At 39.1% G+C, this 26886-nt stretch overlaps 1 protein-coding gene across 2 annotated transcripts in view; it reads left to right on the top strand.

Moving 5' to 3' along the window:
- The window catches only part of plpp4 (phospholipid phosphatase 4), a 113072-nt gene extending 106151 nt beyond the window's left edge, over positions 1 to 6921 (top strand). For both annotated transcript variants that reach the window (XM_038298318.1, XM_038298317.1), the window contains one exon: positions 6086 to 6921. In XM_038298318.1, the coding sequence (XP_038154246.1) occupies positions 6086 to 6294 (209 nt within the window). In that variant the 3' untranslated portion in view covers positions 6295 to 6921. The remainder of the gene's footprint in view (positions 1 to 6085) is intronic.
- The last annotated feature ends 19965 nt before the right edge of the window (positions 6922 to 26886 follow it).

Here is a 26886-nt window from a genome sequence, read left to right as displayed (position 1 = left end):
GTTGGTCACTTACCTGGTTTAACAGTCTAGACCACGAATGTCCCCAGTACTGCAGTCCCAGAGGGCATGCTGGAAGCTGATCCTGGTGAGGGATCCAGAACAGACAGGATCCAGATCAGGCAGGAACAGAAACAGGTGGCAGGTTCCAGACTTCCAGGCATCCACAGGCTCCCAGGAGGGTTCAGAGTCTGACTGGGACCAGAAGCATGACCAGGTGGTCACGCACAGGAGCAGACAGGATCAGGTGCAGACATGCAGGCTCAGTGGAAGAGGGTAGCCGAGACAGGACGTAGGAACCGGAACTTGAAGCAGGACTTTAAACTGGTCTCCTCCTGGAGCCAGGCTTACAGTACTTAGATAAAAACTGAACCTGCCCCCATAATGAGCCAAAAACCCAGAGGACTCCGCGGGGGAGGAACAGTGGACAATCAGGAGATGAGACAGACACTAAAACCCTCTTTCCACTGGCAGCTAGGATCCAGGACATGAACCAAATAAAACAGAACAGAAAGACTGACAGAAAGACAAGTAATGATCTGGCACTGAATGCTCAGGTTGAACTGAATATTCTCCAGAGGGAACAGGTGAAAGGAATAAATTATAATTGAGGCAGGGTGGGAAAAGGGCAGGTGAGAGGAATTACTAATTAGGGAGGAGCAAACAGGCCAGATCATGACAATTTTTAAAATTCAAATCTGACTCATATAGATGCAACCATACACATTATTCATGTAGAGTGAGCAGTGAATTATTAAATGTAATAAGTGCACAAGAATCTTAACCCTTTAAACTGGGTCCTTTTTTAACATAAACTTAAAGACTTTTTATTGAGAGGTCAGACATGTGAACATTAATAATCTAACTGACCTGATCTTGTTTCTGTGATGTTTTAGTATGTAACTTGTAATCTGTTGTTTCTTGTGCGCAGTCACTGTGTTTTCTGTAAAAGCCTAACTGAGGACAGGCATTGAGAATTAGCCTTAGCTAAAATGTTGTAGTGTGTGACATGATGCATGAAACATACTTGTCCCTATCAAATAAACGAATAAATAAATAGAAAAATAATGCCAAATGTATCGTATTTGATACATACGGTTTCCGAAATGTTTTGCGTCCGACACCTTTTGCATAATTTTATAGTAAAAACTTTGCTCAAAATCCTATTTTACACAATCAGATATACCTGATAACAGCCATTAGAAGACTACACAAAAAATTATTTTGACTTATCGCATATTAATAAATTATTAATATCAAAAATTTATTTATTTATTTATTTTTTTACATATTTTGTTAAAAGGCCAAATAAGGACTTCAAACCAATAAAAAGTAATTTTTCTGTTTTGTTTTATTCTTGGATCGGGCTTTAAAGGGTTAAAAGAGTGCAAACCTTTGGGCTATTCAAATATTTAATCTTCTCCAATCTGCATTATACAGAGATAATGATTAAATATACAACATTTAATAAATGTCTTTTTAAAACAAACAAAGAGAATAACCTGAGGGGACGGTAAGTAAAACTGCCTGTGAGTGTGTGGGTTTGCGATAGCAAAAGAAATAATGCGATGACAGCTCCATCACATGATGTTAATTAGTTTGAGAAAGCCATATGCTCCTGGCTGCAAACCCAACAGCTCTTTTTACAACCTTGTTTTATCTCTATCCCTAAACAACCCGCTTGCAGCAGTTAGAAGAAAGCTCATCATTTCCTGAATCCTCTCTGGATCTACTTTTCCCTCCTGTCTGTACTTCACAGGACGTAAGTAAGCGTCAATAGAGCACTCCATTAAATTTGAGGGTCCCCAATCTGCTGCCAATGTAAACACAAGCTGGAAGCTCCCATTAGCCCAGATGCAACACTGTGCTTGATGAATATTAATACTCTTACCATCACTAAACTAATGTATTAAATGAAATCACACTCTGGTAAATTCAGTTGACAGGAATCAGAAGAACGTCCAGACCAATTTACATATGTTGGATAATGGAACTGGTGCAGTTGTATTTTGTATTCAACTTTAACTGATAAAGTTTAAATATTAGGGGGAACCCCGACATCACAGGCTTAGTACTATTTAAATCTTGAACATGTACTTAATATTCATCATAGTGTTATGTTTAATAATGTATTGTGATTTAAAATGAGGTCAGATGTAGTACAGATCTATTCAGCATCTGACAGAGAACCACAAATACCCTGACCGGAGGTAAGGGAGCCCATATGAACGATTCATTGCTCTGCCATTCATGTTATTATCATCAACCTCTAAACTGGGAGGTGATGAATGTTCACTGAAACACTGGAGCCCATATAGCAACGCATAATTAACTAAGCCCATTCCGTCACAGCAGGTATTATTTATCATTTTACACATTTAGGGAAAATGGGAATTCCTGAGATAATGCTAAGTTTTAGTACCGCCATACAAAAGAGCATTTTAAACCAACACTAAGCAGCTTTCAACCTTCACAAAATAATTCAACAACTTGTGTGATTATAGGTCAGCTTACAACTAGTAGAATGACACCTCTGAGATGAGCCGAGGGGGTCTGTATTGCTTTTACTGACACTAAGCAACTTTGAGGAGGGTGGCAGAAACCCTGCAACACAAAAAAAACACAAATGTGCATACGTCTCCTTCCCCATTCATCCCTTTGTTATACAGATGGAAGTCAACTCAATTCAGTTTATTTATATAGCACTAATTCACAACACATGTCATCTAAAGGCAATTTACAGAGACAAATCAACCAGATCACACAGCCAGATTGGTTCAAAATAGGGATGCACGATATTGGGATTTTGGCCGATATCCGATCTTTTAAAACTCATGTAGCCGATCACCGATATCGATACCGATGTTAAAGCTGGACAAAAATAAGTAGTCATTGAAAATAGCAGTTTTGTTATCCATTTCTGACACTTTGAAAAATTAAATACTCAAATATATTTTCATATGCTGATATCAAATTGATTTTTAAAAACGCGGTATCGATCTATTTTACTTTCAAAATCTCGTGAAATTTCATCGTTCTGTTACAAACTCGTGATATTTTGCAAATTCTTGTGAGATTTTGTTAGTAAAATAGATCGATACTGCGTCAATATATCAACATATAAAAATATGGCAACATTTTGTGAATTTTCGGGGGATTTCGTAGCATAATGATGACATATAGCAATATTTCATTAGTAAAAGAGATTGATATGGTGTTTTTAAATGGCAATATATCAGCATATGAAGATATTGGGATATTTTAATGGATCAATATTTTTATAAGTTTTTTAAATAAGTTTTTGAGTCTGTAAAAAAGAAGTTTTGAGGAAGAAGAAGAAGTATTTTTTTATTTTATTTTTTAGACTTTAGAAACTCAGAAGCTGATCAAATATCAGGTCAAATATCGGTGGGGTGGCCGATGTCCCATATTCAGTTTTAAGGCCGATACCGATAGGGGGCCGATTATATCGTGCATCCCTAGTTCAAAGTTTTCTTTTCAAGGTAAACCAGTTTTTGCATCGGCTTATTGACTCGAAGGCAATCCCGCACACCAAACATGCTTCTAGCAACAGTGGGGAAGAAAACTCGCTTTGAACAGGAAAAAATCTCTAGCGCAACCAGGCGCAGTGTAAGTGGCCATCTGCTGAGGTGGACTGGGATTCAAGGAGACAGAAGCATAGATACAAAAGGCAACTGTCAACCAGCTGCACAGACGGCCCCGTCAATGAAACACACAGCCAGGCAGACGAACTCCGAGTCAGCTCCCATGTCAGAGGATGAAGAGAGCACATCCAGTTAGTCACAGTCAGAGAAACAGGACTACACTGAAAAACAGGCCAAGTTTCAACATCTAGAAACAAAGGTATTGATGACAGCAGCAAAGCTGATATTTCTCTCCAGGATGGAGTCACAGCCAAACAGGAACAGACCAGATGAAGCTACTATGAGAAAAAATAAGACATAGCAAAGCTTTAGAGATGTAACTAACAGAGCCTGCAGAATGGGAAAATAGAGATAGAATAAGCAGAATGATGAAAGGGGTCCCTATGTCCCCAAGCAGTCTAAGCCTATAGCAGCATAATTGCTGATTACAATTTCCTTTCCCTGAGAGACTGAACATCCATGAAAGGTGCAGGGTTGACATTCAGGCAATGGCTCCTTCCTGCTGGGATCTAAATGTGTTTATGGTGAAATTATCAAAAGTAATATTATATTTATCTGTTTCAGGGCTCTTAACTAGTCAGCACATCTGCAACGAGCGAGTTGGAGGGATCTAACCAAAGTTTCTTATTTTCACCACAATTAAAGTCACTTCATCACTATTTTTTTATCTAGTTCAATACAAATGCTGGTGACCAGGAGATCAGGAATTTAGCAATATTATGTGCTGCCTTCCTCACGGGGGTGGGGGGTGGGGGGGAGCCAAATTAACCGATTTAAAGTTGTTTAGATCTGCTTAAAAGAATAGCTAAACATGGCTGTTAAATTTTGGGCAGAAGATGAGATTTTGATAAGAACAGTAAAGTTTATAAGCAGCATCAGTCACAAAATCCAGTGTTGCTTTCTTTTGCAACATGTAGGGTAGCATCTGGTTGGCAACCCATTCTCTAAGGCACTAATTTTGTTCCAATAAGTTCAGTTCTATTGGGTTGAAACTGTAAAGGCCCTTGTGGTACATTGAACCCCCTGTTATGTTTAGGAAAACCTGTTTGAGAATATTTAAGCTTTGCGAGGCTGTGAATTAGCTGGTCTTTTGTGTTTAAAAATTGGACAGCTGTTTCTAAGGACTCCAAAGGGTCCATAAAAAATGTTTCCCTCACCGTTACATCACATCCAGCAGCAGCAGCAGCAGTCTGAACTTGAAATGCACAAACAGTTCTCCTCTTGGGGGTCATTTGGCTTCTTTTGTCAGCCTGCAATGCCCCATACTTGCTCTATGCCATACCAATGCCCGATACCTGTCTCTGTCTCTGAAAGGGGTGTTGTTAAAGCGAATTGTTGAGCCATTTCTGCTATCATGGCAACTTCAACCCCTGTACAGGCGAACAGAAGACCTCACCTATTCAGCCAGACCAACAATTCCCTTTAACGAACCCCCTTTCAGAGAAATAGACAGGTATGGGGCATTGCAGGCTAACAAAGAAGCCTAACGTCCCCCATTCCAAAGGGGTGGACATGTTCGTCCGGTTCAATTTGCATGTTTTCGAAACAAAAACAAGGCTTTGTTAAGCTGCTGTATAAAGCTTCGAACTCAATGCTATTCCTCATATTTTGAATTGAAATATCTTCCTGGAAGGGAAGCAACGTTTTCCAAATCTCAGTTTTCTGCCTCTAGCAGTGCAGCCTGCTACAGCTGTAGCTCAGCAGCTTTACAATTTCAGATAAGGGGGTTCAGAAATAATAATGGTATAATGCAAACCTTATTAGTAAGAAATGCTATGTATTAGCAGCAGTTATTTTCCTTTAATTTCAAATCCGTTTACCCTCCTCCCTAAGAAATCTATTTATTTTTTGGTCCAGACTGTTCTGAATATATTTTCCTTTAACACGATCTCCTATTAACAAGTGAGACAGTTGTGCTCAGTTACACTTTATCAAGTCTTTGTGTGTTTCCTACGTGTTGCCACTATGTAAATTGTCAGATTTCCTCCCAGGTATATCTGTTAAATTGCCTGTTTACACTAATAGTGGGGCTAGTCCTTTACCTTTGTTATTAGAATGTAATCTTAACCCTTCTGATCTGATAAGAGAGTAAGACATTTAACAAATTCTGCTGGTTTTTCAATTGATTATTGGACCTAATTTCTAATTTTGGAGATAAATGAAAATCTGCATGGATAGTTTACTATTTGGTAAATGATGCATGTCTTCCTTCTAAGAGGTATTGCCCAGAATTACTTTTGAAGCAAAGATTGAATTGCTTTTCATTTTGATGTAGTTTTACTTGTTTGTAATTACCTTCCAAATAATTAACTCGAACAATTCTTCCAGCTACTACTGGAGGCAGGTTAAATACCATCAGAGGAACTTGCACCACAGATTATGAACCATGACCTTAACATGCAAATTATTGTGTGTTTTTGCAGATGCCTTTGTTGGAGGAGTGATTGGTTTGCTGTTTGCTTACATCAGCTACCGGCAGCACTACCCACCCTTCCTGCACACGGACTGCCACCTGCCTTATGCTAGCTTGGCTGCCACCAGAAAAACACCCCCATCCCACCAGGATGACCCGCAGCCCATTGAAAACGCCACCACCCTGCCTATGGAGGGTTTGACTGAAGGGCCGGTATGACTAGTGGCCCCCACCGAGACAACCTCCTCCACTCCCACCGAGTCCCCCAGCCCATCTCATCGTTCCTAGTGAATGATTGGCTTTAATATACATTCCAGGGGACCAACCATTTCCAAATGTTAATTATTTGTCTCGGTGACATGCACATTCTTTTTTTTTTTATCTGGTTTTTGCTCAGCACTCAGACGTTAAAGTTTATATTTAGATGTAAGAGGAAAGTCAGAATATGGAGCATATCCTCTGAGAAAGAAGAGAGAAAACAGGATGAAAAACCTGGGGATATGTCATTTTCATGGCTCTGAGAAAAGAGAAGAATTTCTCCACTTTTCTGCGGAAGCTTTTTTTTTTTATGAGAGGCGTGGTTTTAACGTTTTATGATGCTCTAGATTCATTTTTCTTGGTGTTGAAAGTTTGATATAAAAAAAAAACAAGTCCCATTGAATGTCTCTACAGTTAAACCATAAAATTAAGTGTTTTCAGCTAAAGGATTAGTACAGCTAGTTAGAAATTACATGAAAGCTACAGGAAAGCAGTGTTTTTGTCTTAAACACAAGGTCTTTCTGCTAACCGGCCCTGCTTTTGTTCATTTTTCAGTTGCCCATGGCAACATAATGCTAATCAAAGAACTGAAACGATGTGACATGTGCCACCATCCTTCAGAGGATGGTGGCACATGTCAAAACAAAGTTCAATATTCCATTACTTCCCACTCTCCAGGGCTCTCTGTTTTTTCAATGATCTCACTCTCTCTCTGAAACCTAATTTCATTTTTCATACAAGCAGCATTTAACACATGTCCAAAGAGGTTGCACAGGGACATGGACCCTCAATGAGTGCAATCAATTACGAGCAGGTGGGATTGGGCAGGCAGAAGAGTGTCTCGATAGGCACAAACTCCAATCTGATCCTGCATTAATCCTCATTAAGTAAGGTCAGCCTCTGCTGCTTATGAGGATATTAGGACGGTACGAGACATCATGTTAACTCCCAGAGCTTTGCAAATGGTTTCTTGCTTGCCCTCTCACCCAAAAAAGACAATCCAGCCTTAAGCACAAGCCAGATGATAACTTGGGATTGTGATTTCGATGTATTATTCATCAATTAAAGCTTGATTATTTCTTAATATATGAACCGTCTTCTGAAGAAAGATGACACCAAAGATTCGGGGAAATTTTCCTGCCTGGGATATAGGTTTTATCAACGGAGATGACATCTAACAAGATTACTGCCCCCTCCCCAACCCTTTCATATTATCTACAAACCAATTTGTCGCCCCTTGCGGGCTGTTAGAAATGATGAATCACTTTCTCGTCTTGGTTACTGGCTGCTTTTTGTCATTGCGGTGACATTGATGGGAAGATGCCATTTAAGGTCACCTTTAACCCTGCTGTCGGCAGTTGGGTCCCAAAAGACACACACTTTAAGCAAACATCACATAAAAGCTTGTGATGTTTGTTTAAAGGATATTATCCTTTTTGCATACTTTTCTTTTTAACATTCACAGCTTTAGTAGTTATGATCATTATTTCTGTTGCCAAAAAGTGAAACCCTCTGGGTCATCTCTGGCATAATGTGGAAAACTAAATGAAAAATGTTGATATGATCAAACTAAAACATTTTAAAAGCTTTTGTTTGCACATTACTGACTACATCAGTGTTATTTGTGCTATTCACATTTATATTAAAATAGTAGGATCTCCACAGTAAGCTTAATTCTTTTGGAAATAATTTGGGGAAATTAAAGTCATATATAGATTTGGTATTTTTCATTCCATTTAGATTTAAAGGGTAGAGGACGATATTTCTGGGTGGATCATCTCCTCCCATCCTCCTAATTGTGGATCGTTCTGGTGATACGTTGACGTAAGGCCTATGTGTGCAACCGTTAGCTATCTTTTCCTGCGCATGCACACTTTAAGCCGCATATGTGTGGTGAGCTATGGGTTCACACAGACATTGAAGCTCACCTTTTTTACCAGTTCTTTGAAAATAGCAGAGGGTTGTAAGAGTAAATGTGTCTATGAAGTGTATGAGAAGAAAAGAAAGTCATCAGAGGAAGCAGATATATTCCAGAATACTTTGCAAGGATGTCTTCACAAAAGCATTATAGGATTTGCTGTTACAGCGGCCCGTGGTCTCCATAGGCTGTCGCTATTCTGCAGTGGCGACTAAGAAGGAGGAGTTACATTAACCTGACTCCGCATATCGATCTGGAAACCTTCCGTTGAAGTAATTTTGGGAAGGGGCGAAAATACTGGTTAGCTGATTGGCCTATGTTGGTGATAGACGGGCCAAATAAACCAGTCAGATCAACGAAGCATATGATGTACTAACAGAGCGACGATTAAGAGGAGGCAATCTTGCCGAAACCAGTCGGGAGAAGAGCAAAAACATCTTTTCCCCTGAGAAAAGCCTCCAGAGCAGTGTTTTGCTCTTCTTTCAGTGAAGAAATACTCTGTAATCCTGATAAAACTTGCTCGATAGCCACGCTAACGCTAGTTTCATCGGCTGAAGCCGCCATGTTCTTTAGACTGAACTGTCGCGCTTCTTGTTGCGTCACACCTCAACCCGCCTCAAAGCCAACGCTGATTGGACGTTCGTTTGGTGAACGGCTCCAAATTTTCTTCAAAGGAGAGTCTCCAGACTGATTAGCGAGTAAAACCTTGAAAGCTCGCGAGATCAGGATGGTCTCACGAGGCTATATTTTCACTACTACAGTTAGTAGTTTAAAGTTAACCTCTGGCCATGGGGGTAGAGACTAACTCTAACAATATACAATGAAGAAGTCTCCAGAGTGATTAGCGAGTGAAATCTTGAAAGCTTGCAAGATCAGGATGGTCTCACGAGGCTAGAGTTACATGACCAATGGAGCAGAAAGCAGTGATCATCTGTCTGAACGGTCAGTTAGCTTGTATGAGCTATGAGAACTGCACATTTTAAACAGGACATGCACGAGGAGAAATAGGCTTGTGCATGCTCTAGCACGCTCATTTTCTTTTTCTTAAGTTGAGAGGGCGGGTCTTTTAGAAAATCCTCCACAATACCTTTAACCAATATTTTTTTATTCATGTTAATATTATCCTATTTAAAAATATACGAATTGTAAAAACTCTGATTTGACATTTATCCTACAGGCTGCTACAGAAAACCCCCAAGGAGAGTAAGTGACGTAAAATGAGAGAGCTCAATCTAGGTATATTAATAGAAGCTCAATCAGCAAAGTGTTGTAAGAAAAGGCATCAAAGCTATAGGTGCAACCCCAATGCTGAGAACCCAGGTTCATTCGTCCAGTGATGGCTGAGGGATATACAAGGTGTGGATTGCAGCACAAGTTTGACCTTTAAAAACCGCCACATAAAGACATATCCAAGACATGATGTATGTCTGTCGTTAAGCTGCTTCTTCACCAGAGACCATGACAAAAACGTGGGATGCGACAGCTGCAAAAGTGAGCCTCTTTAGTTTTTGTAGTCCTTTGGACTACAAGTATTAGGTTGTTTTGAAAACATGCCTTTTGGAATTGCATTATGTGGCTTTACTTGGTAAAAAACTTGACCAATCAGGTCACTGAAAGTCAAAATTTCTAAATGAAATCCCAATAAAAGAAACCTCAACCATGAATTTCACATCTGTATTCCATTGCCCACAAAATACTTAGCAGCACTACAGCACCTGCACTGTAAAAGCAAACTTACAGGGAGAAAAATGTCAAATAAAAAGAGGAAGCAAGATTTTAAAATTGTTAGAGTAAGACTTTTGTAAAAAAAAAATGAGGAAGTTATGTCCCCTAAAAAAGCCGTTGCGCCTCGGGGGCTTCCTCACGGTTCTTTTCCTGGGAGCAAGTTATTTACTACTCTTAACTCAAACTGGGTAAAACCATATAAAAAGGAATACTGTATAAAACAGGAGTAAAAAATAACAGAGTTTATTCCAGATCAGGTCGTTACAGGACAGAGAAAATGCTTGGAGCTTGCACAGCTGTGGGCTCAAAAATTACGTCCACGAGCGTCCGGCAAAGACTGAGCCCCAAACAAGGTCATCTCCTGCTTCTTATAGCTCATGAGTCTATGTGTTGCATCATGTTGATGTTTAGCTGTCCTTATCAGAAACTGACACGCCATCCATGTCTTGAACTTCATGCAGCTTGCTTCTATGCTTCAGGGTTACAGATAGCTCTCCTCTATCAGACCGGCTCCAAGATGTTCCCATATCCTGTGTATTTTTAAAGACACGAAGGCTGTCCTGATTAGATGACCTCCGTACACACAGTGACATCCACAATGTGAAGGAAGGCCTTCTACTCTGTCTAATCTGGCTAACAGAATAACAATGCACATTATGTATAAATAATAAACCTAACACTTTGAAGAGGCTTCGTCCAGGATGTGTGGGGTCTGCAGTGATGTTAGATGCTCTTTATCTGGCCCTAGACTTTTGAAGGTCATGAAAGGAGGGATGATCACTTCACAGAGAGGGATGGATGAACACAAAACAGACTTAGTACTTACTGAGTGGCCATAGCAGGTACAGTAGTAGCCATTCAAAATGTCCCCACTTTCCTTGATGGGCCTTTGGCTGGGCCCTCTTCAGTTCCTTTTAAACATCAATATTTGTACTAAAATATTCTGTCATGATTTGTGGACATTAAGAGAAGCGTCATCTTCTGGTCAGACCCTGTAATTTAGTGAAAGGGTGGAGTCAGAGTAAATAAATATTAGTGTTGCGCCAATGCCATTTTTTGGCCCCGATACCTGGCTGTGCAGTATCGGCCAATACCGATACCATAATAATGTAAAATAATTGCCATCATGGCTTTGTCAAGCTGCTGCCTACCTTTGTGAAGCAGGTAAAAATCTAATACAAAGTGAATCCAGTAGAACTTTTTATTGCCTACCTGGAATGGGTGACAATAGCTGAATAAACGTATGGCTCTCAAAATGGTATCGGTGCCCTATTTGTTGGTACTCGCCGATACCTATACCACCATTTTAGGGCAGTACCGGGGCCCCGTCCAATACTGGTATCGGTATTGGTGCAACACTAATAAATATGCAAGAGGGGGTCACTCCAGTAGCTACAGTAGTAGGGAGTTGAAGGGAAGTGGGCTGGTATTAGGCTGGTATTCGACTGTGATGGACCATTTTGAATGGCTGCTACTGTTTAGTCGCTGCTGGGTGGTTTGGAATAGCCAGTTCATTACTTGTCTGTAGGCAGATTTGGTATTTTACAAGACTAATTACAGTGGTGGCATCTGCAAACTTGAGGGGTTTCACAGATGGATCAGTTGAGACGTAATCATTTGAGTTCAGAGAAGCATCCGTTCCTCACCCGTTTGCACAATATGATGTGATTCTTTTTATCTCAAGGATGCTCAAAAGACTTTATGACCACAGACATCAGAGCAACAGGCCTGCAGTCATTAAGTCCTGTGATGCCAGTGAACCGGCAACATGTGCAAAGACTTTGAGATGGACCTGAGGTCAACGCTTCCTTTTGTTGAAGATAAAAGTCTGGCTGCAGAATTACAGATCAAATAAAGCTTATAAATGTGAAAAGTGCACATCTGTATGAGCAGCTGCTTATAGATAAAACAGACCTAAGATACAACATCTGTTAATAAAAACTTGCAGTTACATAGATATAAATAATAGCATCTCATCAGTTATAACTGGTATTCTTTTTTTGTTATTTTTTGGTAGAAGTCGTTTTTAAATTGACTTCTCTGATTTGAAATAATTAATATTTATTTATGTCATATGCTTTCAATATTCATAGGTGTTTGGAAGCTAAAAGTATGAAAATATTCTCCCTTTATCTGTAGTCCAAAACAGTTTGGCACAATATGAGACAAAATAATAATTAATTAAAATAATTCAATTACCATTTATATAATTAAAGGAATAGTACACCCAAAACATGATTAGCCTTCATTTTCTACTCACCCCCATGCTGAACAACACTCTGGAGTACTTTTTTGATATCTCAAATGCATCTGGAGATCTGGGAGGCTTCTTGCTGTCTGCTGACATTCAAATAATGGAGGTCTATGGTGCCCGAGGCAGAAAGGTCCATAAAAGTCCACAAAAAACGTGTCAATATTCCTCCATACTGCTCGTCCAATGTATTCCAAGTGTCCTGAGTGGGTAGCATCCAGAATTTACTCGAAACGAAGTCATTTAGAATGTTTTTAGAGCATAAACAGTAGTGTATAGGATTTCCTGAAAGCGCGTACATGCGCGATCCCGACGCTTCGGAAGCCGGCAGACCAAACCAGCGCATTCAGCTCGGCAAAGAACTCATGCTCTTCCTCAACACTGAAGTCCCTTAGATATGTTTCTTTCGTTGTTTCTTTCTTTGCACAGGTAAACGGCGCATTTCTTCTTCTACGCTTGCATAATTGGAAGAGCAGACGCTGAATGCGCGCTTTCATCTGGTTTGGTCTGCCGCGGTTTCCGTAGCGTCGTGAACGCGCAGGCGTGCGCTTTCAGGAAATCCTATACACTACTGTTTATGCTCTAAAAACATTCTAAATAACTTTGTTTCGAGTAAATTATGGATGCTACCCACTCAGGACACTTGGAATACATTGGACGAGCAGTATGGAGGAATATTGACACGTTTTTTGTGGACTTCAATGGACCTTTCTGCCTCGGGCACCATAGACCTCCATTATTTGAATGTCAGCAGACAGCAAGAAGCCTCCCAGATCCCCAGATGCATTTGAGATATCAAAAAATTACTCCAGAGTGTTGTTCAGCATGGGGGTGAGTAGAAAATGAAGGCTAATCATGTTTTGGCTGTACTATTCCTTTAAGCCCAACTGCTATCAAGCTTCTTTCATGTATGCAATTTGATGGCTTTTAGTTGGAATAATGAGGGGGTGTTTAAGGTTTCTGGGGGTTCTGCTCTGATATACGATACAAAACAAAACCTAACAAAGAAAGGATGCCGGCTGAAGGTGAAAGATGCTTCACTTTGCACAGCACTAAACTCTGTGAATGAACTCATGTGACTTCAGAGGCACTTTTACCAATACCATACCGTCTCTTTCCTACGGTGGCCCTGAAGTGCAAACTGCAACTACAAATCTAAATGCGCAATTACATTAAAGGAATAGTACACCCAAAACATGATTAGCCTTCATTTTCTACTCACCCCCATGCTGAACAACACTCTGGAGTACTTTTTTGATATCTCAAATGCATCTGGAGATCTGGGAGGCTTCTTGCTGTCTGCTGACATTCAAATAATGGAGGTCTATGGCGCCCGAGGCAGAAAGGTCCATAAAAGTCCACAAAAAACGTGTCAATATTCCTCCATACTGCTCGTCCAATGTATTCCAAGTGTCCTGAGTGGGTAGCGTCCAGAATTTACTCGAAACGAAGTCATTTAGAATGTTTTTAGAGCATAAACAGTAGTGTATAGGATTTCCTGAAAGCCAGCGCCTGCGCGTTCACGACGCTACGGAAGCCGGCAGACCAAACCAGATGAAGGTGTGCATTCAGCGTCTGTTCTGCCGATAATGCAAGCGTAGAAGAAGAAATGTGCTGTTTACCTGTGCAAAGAAAGAAACAACGAAAGAAAAATGTCTGAGGACTTCAGTGTTGAGGAAGAGCATGAGTTCTTTGCCGAGCTGAATGCGCACTTTCATCTGGTTTGGTCTGCCGCGGTTTCCGTAGCGTCGTGAACGCGCAGGCGTGCGCTTTCAGGAAATCCTATACACTACTGTTTATGCTCTAAAAACATTCTAAATGACTTCGTTTCGAGTAAATTATGGATGCTACCCACTCAGGACACTTGGAATACATTGGACGAGCAGTATGGAGGAATATTGACACGTTTTTTGTGGACTTCAATGGACCTTTCTGCCTCGGGCGCTATGGACCTCCATTATTTGAATGTCAGCAGACAACAAGAAGCCTCCCAGATCTCCAGATGCATTTGAGATATCAAAAAAGTACTCCAGAGTGTTGTTCAGCATGGGGGCGAGTAGAAAATGAAGGCTAATCATGTTTTGGGTGTACTATTCCTTTAAGGAATTCGCAACTACATAAAGCAAAGCACAACTACATTAAGGAAAACACAAAAACATTAACCTACCGGAAAAGGTAGGTACCAATGGGAAACATGAGACATTGCTGATTGGACGACGGCTCAGTTTGACTCTTGAACCGGAAGTCATTCTGCCTGCTGCGGCTTTTCAAAACATGGATATTGTCGGCGCCCCAAACATAGCTGCCGTTATCCAGGAATATTTTGAATCAGGACATACGTACGAGGTGATACTGGATATGCTCAAGACTAATCACGAAATTTCAGTTAGTTTGCGTACACTGAAGACACACTTAAAAGAAGCTGGACTGTTCAGATGACGCAACTTCCGGTTCAAGGGTCAAACGGCGCCGTCGTCCAATCAGCGATGTCTCATGTTTCCCACTGGTACCTACCTTTTCCGGTAGGTTGATGTAATTGTGTTTTCCTTAATGTAGTTGCGATTCGCTTTATGTAGTTGCGATTTCCTTAATGTAATTGCCCTTTTAGATTTGTAGTTGCAGTTTGCACTTCAGGGCCACCGTACTTTCAACCTGCAGTGCTGTTCCTCCAGGGTTCACCTTGACCCAAAACATGCTGCTACAGATGCATTAGGTTCTGTTCACCTCTTTATGGCTAAACATTCAATCTAGAATTAGCTAGTTTTGTTTTTAGATGGTGCTGTACAGCAGAGAAAAAGGGGGTTTAATCAGTTTATTTCACTTCAACTGATTAGATTTTTTAATTTATGACCAAGCTTATGTCCAGCTTTAATTTGGTGCTATAGATACTTTTGTAGCAGTGTGTGCTATTTGTTTGAGATGCTGGATGTATCATCAACATCTAAGATTAGCCGTTTTCTACTTAAAAAAACAAACAAAAAACTGAACTATTCTGCATAAAGAACAATCTTTATTTAAAACGATATGCTAGCAGTGTTTTTATCAGTGTGAGCAGTGATTTCTCTTTCAGTTGCATTTCTTCTATAATCAAAAGATCAAAGTACCTAAAACATGATAAAGAATATTTAAAAGAAAAATCATGATTATATGTGTGATGAAGTATAAAATGGTTTGAGGCATGCCAGTTTGATTTGTGAGAAAAGATTTTTCTATGAATAAGCATGTCAGGCCTTGAAAACTATTTGAGTTGTGTTGCTGTTTGTATATTTTATGTTCAATAAAAACTGCAGTCGTGTGAACTTTATTGACAACGCACCAAATGTTTTATTATGAATGTTGAGTTGCAAAGAGCGCATTACAGGAGCAGACTGGAGAATACAAATCCCCAGATTTTGGGAATTTTGGGTCCATTCCCCCCCCCCAAAGATTAGACATAGCAAATGGCTCTCAAAATGGTATCGGTGCCCTATTTGTTGGTACTCGCCGATACCGATACCACCATTTTAGGGCAGTATCGGAGCCCCGTCCGATACTGGTATCAGTATCTGTGCAACACTACTTAAAATAAGATAATTGCATAATATGCACTTAACATAAGACAAAGAAAATGTTTTTTCTTATTTTGAATGTAAATTCTCTGGCAAAGTATCTCACTTCAGTCCTCAATTCAAGAAAAAATGCACTTATTTTAAGAAAAAAAGACTTATTTAGATCTACTTTTTTTGAAGTGCAGTTACTCCCAAACCTGCATACACTGGAAAAACGACCTAGAAATAAGTAAAAAGTTCTTAAATTAAGTGTATTTAACCTTAATTTGAGTAGGTAAACGAGATCATTTGCCAATGGAATTAGTATTTTTACCCTTAAAATTAGATATTTAGATAAAAGGCACTTGAAATAAGTCAATGCAATTGTGTTTTCTTATTTTAAGTGTAAATTGTCTTGTTCCATTGGCAAATGTCTGTTTTACCTCCTCAATTCAAGAACAAATTCCCTTATTTTAAGAAAAAATGACTTATCTAGATTTCGATTTTTTCCAATACATATTTAAAAATCCAACTTAACACAGAAATATAAATGACCAGTGCACTTGTGCTCTGAGAAGTTTGCAAGTACCTGGTTCAACTCCCAGAGCCTCTACTCTCACTGGAAAAAAATCGAAATCTAGGTAAGGCATTTTTTCTTAAAATAAGTGCATTTGTTCTTGGATTGAGGAGGTAAAAGAGACATTTTGCCAATGGAACAATTAATTTACACTTAAAATAAGAAAGCACAATTGCATTGTCTTATTTCAAGTGCATTTTATCTAATTATCTTATTTTAAGAGTAAAAATACTCATTCCATTGGTAAATTATCTCGTTTACCTACTCAAATTGAGATTAAATACACTTAATTTAAGAAATTTTTACTTATTTCTAGATTGTTTTTCCAGTGCTGGGTTCCTGAGCAAAACCCTTACCCCCTGAATGCTCCCCGGGTGCTGCACAATTGCAGGCCACTGCTCCCCAAGGGGATGGATCAAAGTGCAGAGAATTATTTCTTCATTGTGGGACAAGCTGTCCTGAGCTAAAGCAAAATCATTTTTAAAAGATTTTACAAAAGCAGAACAGCAAATGACATAAGAAGCAGTGGTAACCTGTTTGCAGACTCGATTAGGTAAGATTCATTGGTGCAGTTCATCACTGCCTCAGTCAATCAGCGAGTCTCTCTTGTCTTCTTTCTCTGTTTGCTCACACAAGTCAAGAAGTGTCTAGAAGGATTGTTTGGGTTAATTGAGGGATATAAATAAAATGTTTCTGGTGGATTTCTTTTCTTTTCCCTCACAGAAGAAATAAATAAAACTGTTTAATATGAAAAGATGTTGAAAAGAGTTGAAAGGTTATTCCCAAGAGGTTAAAAAAAGAGGTTATCCAGGAAGCTTTTGCAATTCAAAACATTAGAAATAGTGTTGAGTTTGAGGCTTTATAGAGTAGAACAGGGCAAGGCCTCGTTTTGGCTTAGAAACATGCAAATTGAATCTGATGAGTGGATCCGCACTTTTGGAATGGGGGTCCTTTTGTTTCACTGCAAAAAACATCTAGAAATAAGTGAAACTTTTATTAAATTAGGTGTATTTACCCTTAATTTTAGCAGGTAAATAAGATAATTGCCAATGGAATTAGTATTTTTACTCTTAAAATGAGATAATTAGAAAATATGCACTTGAAATAAGACAATGCAATTGTTTTTTTTTCTTATTTTAAATGTACATTGTCTTGTTCCATTGGCAAAGTATCTCACTTACCTCCTCAATTTAAGAAGAAAATGCACTTATTTTAAACAGAATTGATTTTGATTTCCATTTTTTGCAGTGTTCTCTGTTAGCCTGTAATACCTAATACCTCCCTATGTCCCTGAAAGTGGGGTTGTTAGAGGGAATTGTTGGCCTGGCTGAAGAGGCAAGGTGCTCTGCCCCCCTGAAAGGTTCTTTGATTAAAGCACAAGACATTGGAGAAGATATTGGAAATAATATCTGAAAGACAAGGGAAATGCTGAACATTCTGTGTTCCTCTCAAGCTGTGTAAGTTCACAGGATGCTTATGTGGTAAAAGGAAAGAGTCTTTTTGCAAATACATCTTATTCAAAATGCCTTTTAAAGAAAACATGAAACTGTGAGCACATATAGAATGTATCTACGGTGGCCCTGAAGTGCAAACTGCAACTACATATCTAAAAGCGCAACTACATTAAGGAAAACAAAACTACATTAACATACCGGAAAAGGTAGGTACCAGTGGGAAACATGAGACATCGCTGATTGGACGACGGCGCCGTTTGACCCTTGAACCGGAAGTCATTCTGCCTGCTGCGGCTTTTGAAACATGGATATTGTCGGCGCCCCAAACATAGCTGCCGTTATCCAGGAATATTTTGAATCAGGACATACGTACGAGGTGATACTGGATATGCTCAAGACTAATCACCAAATTTCAGTTAGTTTGCGTACACTGAAGACACACTTAAAAGAAGCTGGACTGTTCAGACGACGCAACTTCCGGTTCAAGGGTCAAACGGCGCCGTCGTCCAATCAGCGATGTCTCATGTTTCCCACTGGTACCTACCTTTTCCGGTAGGTTAATGTAATTGTGTTTTCCTTAAAGTAGTTGCGCTTTGCTTTATGTAGTTGCAATTTCCTTAATGTAATTGCACTTTTAGATTTGTAGTTTCAGTTTGCACTTCAGGGCCACCATATGTATCCCTATGATTGTTAGCAACATGGTCAGCCACAGCAGTGGTGGAAGCTCGATGTGGTGGAAGGTTCACATAAATTGTTGATGTGTAGATTTAATTGATAAAAGTAATTTGAGTTTAACATTAATTTAAATATTGGAGTCTGACAAAAAAAAAATGCTTTTTTAAATAGCAATTTTGCTGGAATACAGTTTATAATAGCGGAGAGAAATGTAATTAGAATAATGCATGTTATTTCAAGAACAACCTTTAGGAAAAACCATTTGTGCTTAAGGGGTTATATGTGAAGAGTATAAATGTCTAATATGCTGAATTTAATTAGGTGTTATCACCATGACCATACAATAGTAATGAGTGTTAGTGAATTTGCATATTGTCCAATCAGCCCTACATGCTGCAGATCTGGCCTGTTTCACGATTGGGAGAAACGTTCTCATCTAAAAATGCCATCTGCAACCTTTTGAGAAGAAATACTCCAAGACTACATTATTCTTCACTGCATCATGTCAAGGACTGAAGTATAGACTGATGCTCAACTTTAATAGTTTTATTCACATTTGAGAAGGAAGCCTTTGAGCAGCAAGGTGATTTCCATGAGTTTTTCTCCTTCTTAGGACTGAACACCATAAGGGAAAAAGTCTCAAGGTGCATTAATAACTCAGACAAAAGAAGAGAAGAAAATTCATCCAAACACACAAAGTTTTAAACATAAATTATAACTTTTATTTAAAAAAACTTTCTTAGAATGTGTCACTTAGGCGATGCAGTATTTATTCACCTTCACGGGAGCACATTACCGTTAAAAGCAATTACATATTTGACGTCTTCAAAAAGGAGAGAAATTTTCCATTCTTTTTGGGACTGAGAGGAAAGTTTAATCAATGTCTCATCCCTCAAAGCCTCATACTTTTTTCCTGTCAGGAAAGATGCTCACCTGTGCATGAGCTCTGCCATTAGAACAGTGGAATCTCCCTTTATTTCATACATTAGCTGTCAGCTTGCACTTAAGATCATTTAACACTGTCATATTTTTCTGACAGAGCAAAACTTTCAATTACTCTTTTCAGATGGTTTTTCCAAATAGAGATTCTGTTGTCAGCGTCTAATCTTATTAAAGCCAGGCATACACTGTGAGGTGTTTTGCCATTTTTGGGCGATTCGCCAGTCGTGTGGGAATTTTTTTGATCAGGCCTAGTTTCAGCCTCATCTTGCGTCCTGCGGGGGTAACGAGGGGCGATCAGCCTCTCAGGTCCACCTCCCGATCAGGAATCATACAGTCAAGAGAAAATCAAACATAAAATAAAATTCAGTCAACCGTCATGAGGCGTTTGTGGGCAAATCCTTCTGTTAAAGCAGAGCTATGAGCCGATTTACCAGAACATCAAGCATTGCGCATGTGCAAACAAGGGAGTAGTTCTTCTTTTTCTAGACTGACGAGTCCGAACAGCGCCATCTCTTGGTGCTGAGGCTGACGTGTGGTTTTTTGGCGTACAGTTGTAGCAGGTAGATCGCATTAGAGCATTGGGTCGCATAGTGGGAGAGCATGCATCATGAGCTGTGAACTTTTAAACCCTGCGCTTTGAGCTGTAGCTGCATGCAATCACTAAAAAAATAATAAAAAATTGCAGTGTATGCCCTGCAGTAAATGCTCTGTAGAAAGACTAAGAATAGCTACTTTCAGAATCTTTCATGGAGTCTAGGACATATCTTTCTACGGCAGCTGTCTGGGCACAACATGTTCTGAACCAGCTGACCAACAGTAGGCCTCACACAACTCAACATATTCTCATTATCAGTGCGTATGAAATCGTACGAAAAATTATGCACACTATTTCGTACGTTTTGGACGTTTTTCCTCAAAAAAACAGATCACTGTGCATGCGCTGGCAGACAGGAAAAAAAAGCAGATCCGCGGACGGACGTAAAACTGGGAAAAACAGTGCAATCATAACTTATTCATGTCTCTAACTACGTTGCTCGCTGTTTTATATCTTAGGGTTAGGGTCAGGGTTAGGGCTAATTGTAATTTATATTCGTGAATGCTGCGTCAGATGCGCATACGAAGAAAAAAACGTCTAAAACGTACGAAATTACGGTGCATAACTTTTCGTACGATTTCATACGCACTCAATGAGAAAAGGTTGCACAACTCAACAAAATACAGTTTCTAATTAAAACTGTTGCAACGAGCCTCTAGGCTGAATAGGCTAATAAGAAAACTTGACATGACATTAATGAAAGTTGAGTGAAAGAAAAAGGTGTGATAAAGAAAAGGTACACCATCAACAGGATTTCTTCACTATAACCAACATCACCTACTTACACCATTGGGCCTCCTACACCAGCTTTCAGACATGTGTTTTCTTTTCAACTGTCACTTGTTGAGGCTTGTTTTTTATGACAAACATCAATATGATGTAAAAAAAAAAAAAAAAAAACACATTCTGCAACAATAAAAATCAGACAAACATCAGAGTAACAAGCTCTCTGTCTCTTATTTTCCAATTATTTTGATACATGTTACAGAGTTTAAGTAGGTCAATGCAGCAAACATGACTTCTACTGTATGACCCAGTTCTGAGATATTGTCTGTTTTTGCATCATATGGTGGAGCTCCATAAAACCTGCTGTAAACATGTTAACAGCACTTCTAGTTTCAATGATTTCATCAAAGATGACACGAATAAATGCTGGAAATACTTAATGCTGTGCATTTAAGTGTTTCACTTTTTCAACAGAATATATAACTTTGCGAGTTAACTGTAGCTTGTTTTTGTCAGGAATTGTTTGTGGGTTGAGGACCCAAAAGCGGAGGCAGGCAGGCAGAGGTGAATTTGAAAACAAAGTCCAAAAAACAAACAAGAAACCAGGGGTCCAAACTCCAAAACATGAAAAATAAGTAGAAAATGAACCAAAAAACCATGGAGACATCAAGGAATCAAAACTCAGGGAGGAAGGTTCAGAGAGATGAAGTTGGAGCATGAAAGATAAAGTAAGACGAGGACCCAGCAAAGAGGAAGTGAACAGAGAGAGCCTTTAAAGGAGACAGAGGCTATGTTCGAAAACCTGGGCTGCATCCTCCAAGGACGCGGTCTACCTAGACTGGATCCTTCAAAGTCCGTGAAAATAAGGAGACCGGAAGAGTTTTGGCTGTGAATCCGAACAGGTCTACCCTTTGGTGGGTTTTACCCCGTATGCCCTGTTGCTTAGCAACCGTGAAAGTTGACACACAAAGCAGGAAAAAGAATGAAAACCGAAGTTTTCAAAACTGTTTATTTATTTATTTTTTATTGTAAAGTGAACAAAGACTACATGAACAAGAATCCAGAGTGGAATAAAGGTTCCAACCACCGGGAGCAGGAACAAATCAAATCAAATGTAATGATAGAAACCTTAGTCAGTAAAATACCCTGCTGCTGTCATTCTGCACATCTCTGATGTTGCTGCTTTTTTCAAATATCCATTACTGTAAAAATGTCCATAGCTGCATATTGGTTATTTATTCTCCAGTTTTATATTGTTAAAACACTTTACAGTATTTTATTGTTTATATTTTAACTCTTCCCTATTATGTTATTCTTATACATTTTTCTAAGGTCCACATTTGTGTGACCATTTTCAATAATCTTTCTGCTGCTGTAAATTTGCTCATTGTGGGACAATAAAGGGATTTTCTATTCTATTCTATAAAAGGGGTAGAAAGATATAAGTAAATCTAAACAATGTATTTATAAAAAATATATCTGCAAAATCTCTTATATTCAACAACCAAAAATACTTAGTTAAGCATATTGTGCAAAACAGCAATAAAAGATAAAACTCCTATCAGATTTATAGTCCCCACCCTGCAGATCTATTAGAATCTGTCTTTAAATTCCAGCCAAACCTATTTACACAGTAACAGCTAAAAACCTTTAGATAAACCAAAAATTACCGCCACATATCTGACTCAGTAACCATTAAAACAACTATTTTCATTTATCTCAGACGGAACTATTCACAGTCTGGATTATATTAAACTGAACTTCCAATTCTCACCACTGTTCGGCGCCAAGTAACCTTTCCTCTGATCCCGTCTTGCTTGGTCTCGCAATGAATCCTGGGTAAACCAAGGATACCGAGGATACATTGGACGCGTCCTTCAAATCGGGCAAAAAGAAGGACGCATTTTAAGGCCGCATAACGAGGACTCTTGGAATCCGACCAGACCTCGGCGCTGCGCTATGACGTAATCGTCCTTCCAATCTGGCCTTCTAAGGACGCATCCCAGGATTTCGAACAGAGCAAGAGACAAAGAGGGGGCTAAAGAGCAGATAGGTAACAGGTGAGCACAGAGGCAGAAACAAAACAAGAGCTAGGGAAAAAGGAGAACACGAAAGGGCAGCAGAGGGCAACAAATGAAAAACCTCGACCACTGACAATAATAGAAAGTACAACAAAATAATAATTAAACCACTAAGACTAAAAAAACATGGAGAAAAGTAAAAGTAAACACTCAAAAAAAAAAACATAACAGAACCAAGACAGAAACAGTAACGAGGAAAAAAAACAAAGAACACAATAAACTACGAATTAAACCATAAAAACTAACAAACAAAGAATAAAGCAAAACAAGATAGTCACAAAAAACAAAAGAAAAAAGAAACCTAACAGTTTTTGTTAAACTCTTTAGCTGGCCCCTGGGTTTATGAGGCCATGGTTCATTAGAAATACATGTTTAGAGTTTGTATTTTTATTTTCTCTTGCGCTCAGTTAGTGGAGTGTTTGTTTACTGTGATCTAAAGCTCCGATTTCATGAAAGGTTTCACTCCGCTACTTTAAACAGCATTCTCATTACACTGTACACATGCTTGTAGGTTTGAATAACTCTCTACTGAGGTGAAAACTGACATTTATAATAGATCAACAGCAATAAGCAGAATTGGAGGTATCTTTTATGCTCCTGTGAATTCCTCAGGGTTCTGTGCTACATTGTAGGAAAAATGGATTCTGCCATTTCTGCTTCATTAAAACAGAAACTATGATCCTGTTAGGGTGTAAAAGGTAGTTTGAACCCCAAGGAAGTATTAAAGAGACTGTTGGTTAAGTAAGGGTTGGCTTTTCCTCCTTAAAAGTATAGTTGCTGTGTTTATGTTTAGCAAAATAAGCAAAAACATGTATCTTTATTACTCAGTTATATGACACAGAGACAACTGCTAGTTTCATTAATCAGAGTTAATTAGTTGTGATGATTTGTTTGATAAAGTTTGCAAACTAACTCTTTATACTGACTTTATTGTAACCAATTAAATATTTTAACACACAGTTTTACATTTTATTATAAGGGGCTGTTTTGTTTCATTGTGAAACATTATATCTTATGTATGAGATTTTACTTGATGGATGGTTGTAATAATAATGTGCTGCATGGGATGGAGATAGGTTTTAAAGAGGTAAGGTGAATAATATGGCAACCAGCAGGCTCCCTGTTGTGAGGCAATAATGATCAGAAAATGCAATTTCAAAATATTAACACACAAAAAAAAAATGTTTGCATGTCTAGAGCCTTATTAGTTCAATGTATTATCTTGTATTGCACCTTGCAGAGGTACTGGTTGTGTAGCTGTCAATTCAGAGTATGAGTATTTAAGTTCATAGTTCCCACAATCATGTTGATCTTGTTTGACCGGGCACCAGTATGGTTCCATTAGGCACATAGCCTTGATGGTCTTGCCCAAGGACAATGTTATAATGATACTCCATGCAGGGTTCAAAGCTTGTCCTCCCGTATGGGAGTCGGTCTTCCTACCAACTGACCAATCCAAACTGGCAGGAAATCCATACTGGCAGGAAAAGAATACATGGGGCATACTAAGGGCCCTGTCACGCAGATTCAGTGTCATGTCTGCTAGGAAGTTTGGCGGCGGTGGGTGTGAAGGCAGGGAGGATCCATCACACACACCCTCTCGCTCACCCTATGATGGGGATGCTGCAGTGTCGAGGAGAAATGACGGTTTCCTCCTGTGAACCCCCTTTTATACCGAAACGCTGCCAATACGGCATTTTATGGTAACACATTCAACGGTCGTCTGGAACACCTCAGGTATGTTGATATGCTTTGGAGATAACTCCTTGCTAAGTTATGCAAAATTTACTCATAGATTTGGATAAGGTATGACTTATGAGTAACTTACTTTTGGGTACTCTAGCCAAGCTTAGTTTTTGCTGAGTAAGACTGAGTTTTTGTTCTACCTGAGTTTTAACTTAGTTTTTGTCTTTGCCTCTCGGCAGGAAGTCTTCCTGCAAACTGGATCTTTTTGGACCTTCTCACCCTGAAGGAATCAACTGAGCCTCAAACCGAGCTGGGGATTCAAACAGGAGGTTTGGATCCTTCTTCCTTGAAGGGGACGTTGAGTTAACTCTCTGAGCAAGGGAATCATCTCCATTACTACCCGTTCCAGTACTGCTGGAAATCTGAGTGGCAGCCAGTTTCTCCGTTCACCAACAACCATCAGAGTTCTGGGTAAACCCTGTTCCGCCCTCCACCGAATCAGAATAACACTGGAAAACGGCACACAGATTGGAATCAAAGATCCTACGACTTCTCTGGAAATGTGAATCAACCACCAGATCCTCTTCTCCATATCCTCTTCTCCATATCCCATATACTGCTGTATAAGAGGACTCTTTGTAAAGCAAGAGCAGCATACTTCTCCTCATTAATAGAGGAGAATAAGAATAATCCTAGATTTCTTTTTAATACGGTTGCCAAACTCACCCAGAGCCATAGCTCTGTTGAACCGTCCATTCCACCTGCTCTTAGCAGCAATGATTTTATGGGATTCTTTATAAATAAGATTGATCTTATTAAAAATAAGATCATAAGCACTCCTCTATCCGCGGTTGTACCTGAGGTAGTCATGGAATCTGAACCGGGTTTAGACTGCTTTGATCCAGTTGAACTCTCTGAATTAGCAAAATTATTGTCTTCATCTAAGCCTTCAACTTGTATGTTAGATCCAGTTCCAACCAGGTTATTTAAGGAGGTATTCCCTTTGATCTCCTTCTCCATTTTAGATGTGATTAATCTATCTCTGTTACAGGGATATGTACCTAAAGCTTTTAAGGTTGCTGTAATTAAACCTCTGCTTAAGAAACCGTCTCTTGACCCAGATGACTTGGTTAATTATAGACCTATATCCAATCTTCCTTTCTTATCCAAAATTCTTGAGAAAGTAGTTGCCAAACAAGTTTGCGATCACTTACACCATAATGAACTTTTTGAAGAGTTTCAGTCTGGCTTTAGAGCTCATCATAGCACTGAAACAGCTCTGGTGAAAGTCACTAATGATATTCTCATGGCCTCAGATAATGGACTTGTATCTGTGCTCGTCCTGTTGGATCTTAGTGCTGCATTTGATACAGTTGACCATAATATTCTTTTAGAAAGACTTGAATATTTTGTTGGAATTAAAGGAACAGCACTAGACTGGTTTAAATCTTATCTATCTGATCGAATTCAGTTTTTTCATGTTAATGATAGATCTTCAACACGCTCAAAGGTTACCTGTGGAGTACCACAGGGATCAGTGCTAGGACCAATTCTCTTTACTTTATACATGCTCCCAATTGGTAGAATTATTAGACAGCATGGGATTAATTTCCACTGTTATGCTGATGATACCCAGCTATATCTGTCTATAAATCCAGATGAAGCTAACCCATTACATAGATTACAGGCACGTCTGAAGACATAAAAACCTGGATGACTCTTAACTTTCTGCTCCTGAATGCAGACAAAACAGAAGTTATAGTCTTTGGACCAGAGTCTCTGAAAAAGAAACTGATTAGCCAGTCACTTCATTTGGATGGGATTAAACTGATTTCAGATAATAAAGTAAAAAAATCTTGGTGTTATTTTTGATCAGGACCTGTCATTTAAATCCCACATCAAAGAGGTTTCTAGAATTTCCTTCTTTCATCTGAGGAACATTACAAAAATTAGAAATATCCTGTCCAGGGGTGATGCTGAGAAACTAGTCCATGCATTTGTTACTTCAAGGCTGGACTATTGTAATTCTTTACTATCAGGAAGTCCACAAACTGTAGTTAAAAGCCTTCAGCTGATCCAAAATGCTGCAGCCAGAGTTCTAATGAAAATTAAAAAGAGAGATCATATCTCGCCTATCCTGGCTTCTCTTCATTGGCTTCCTGTTAAATCAAGAATAGAATTTAAAATCCTCCTTCTCACATATAAAGCCTTAAATGGCCAAGCTCCATCCTATATCAGAGATCTGATTGTTCCTTATGTTCCTAACAGAGCACTTCGCTCTCAATCTGCAGGTTTACTAGTGGTTCCTAGAATTTCTAAAAGTAGAATGGGAGGCAGATCTTTTAGTTATCAGGCTCCTCTCCTGTGGAACCAGCTACCAGTTTTAGTCCGTGAGG

The sequence above is a fragment of the Cyprinodon tularosa genome, unplaced genomic scaffold (assembly GCF_016077235.1).
Source record: "Cyprinodon tularosa strain WSP-4 unplaced genomic scaffold, ASM1607723v1 ctg406, whole genome shotgun sequence".
Classification (NCBI taxonomy): domain Eukaryota; kingdom Metazoa; phylum Chordata; class Actinopteri; order Cyprinodontiformes; family Cyprinodontidae; genus Cyprinodon; species Cyprinodon tularosa.
This window is presented reverse-complemented; position numbering and strand designations above follow the sequence as displayed.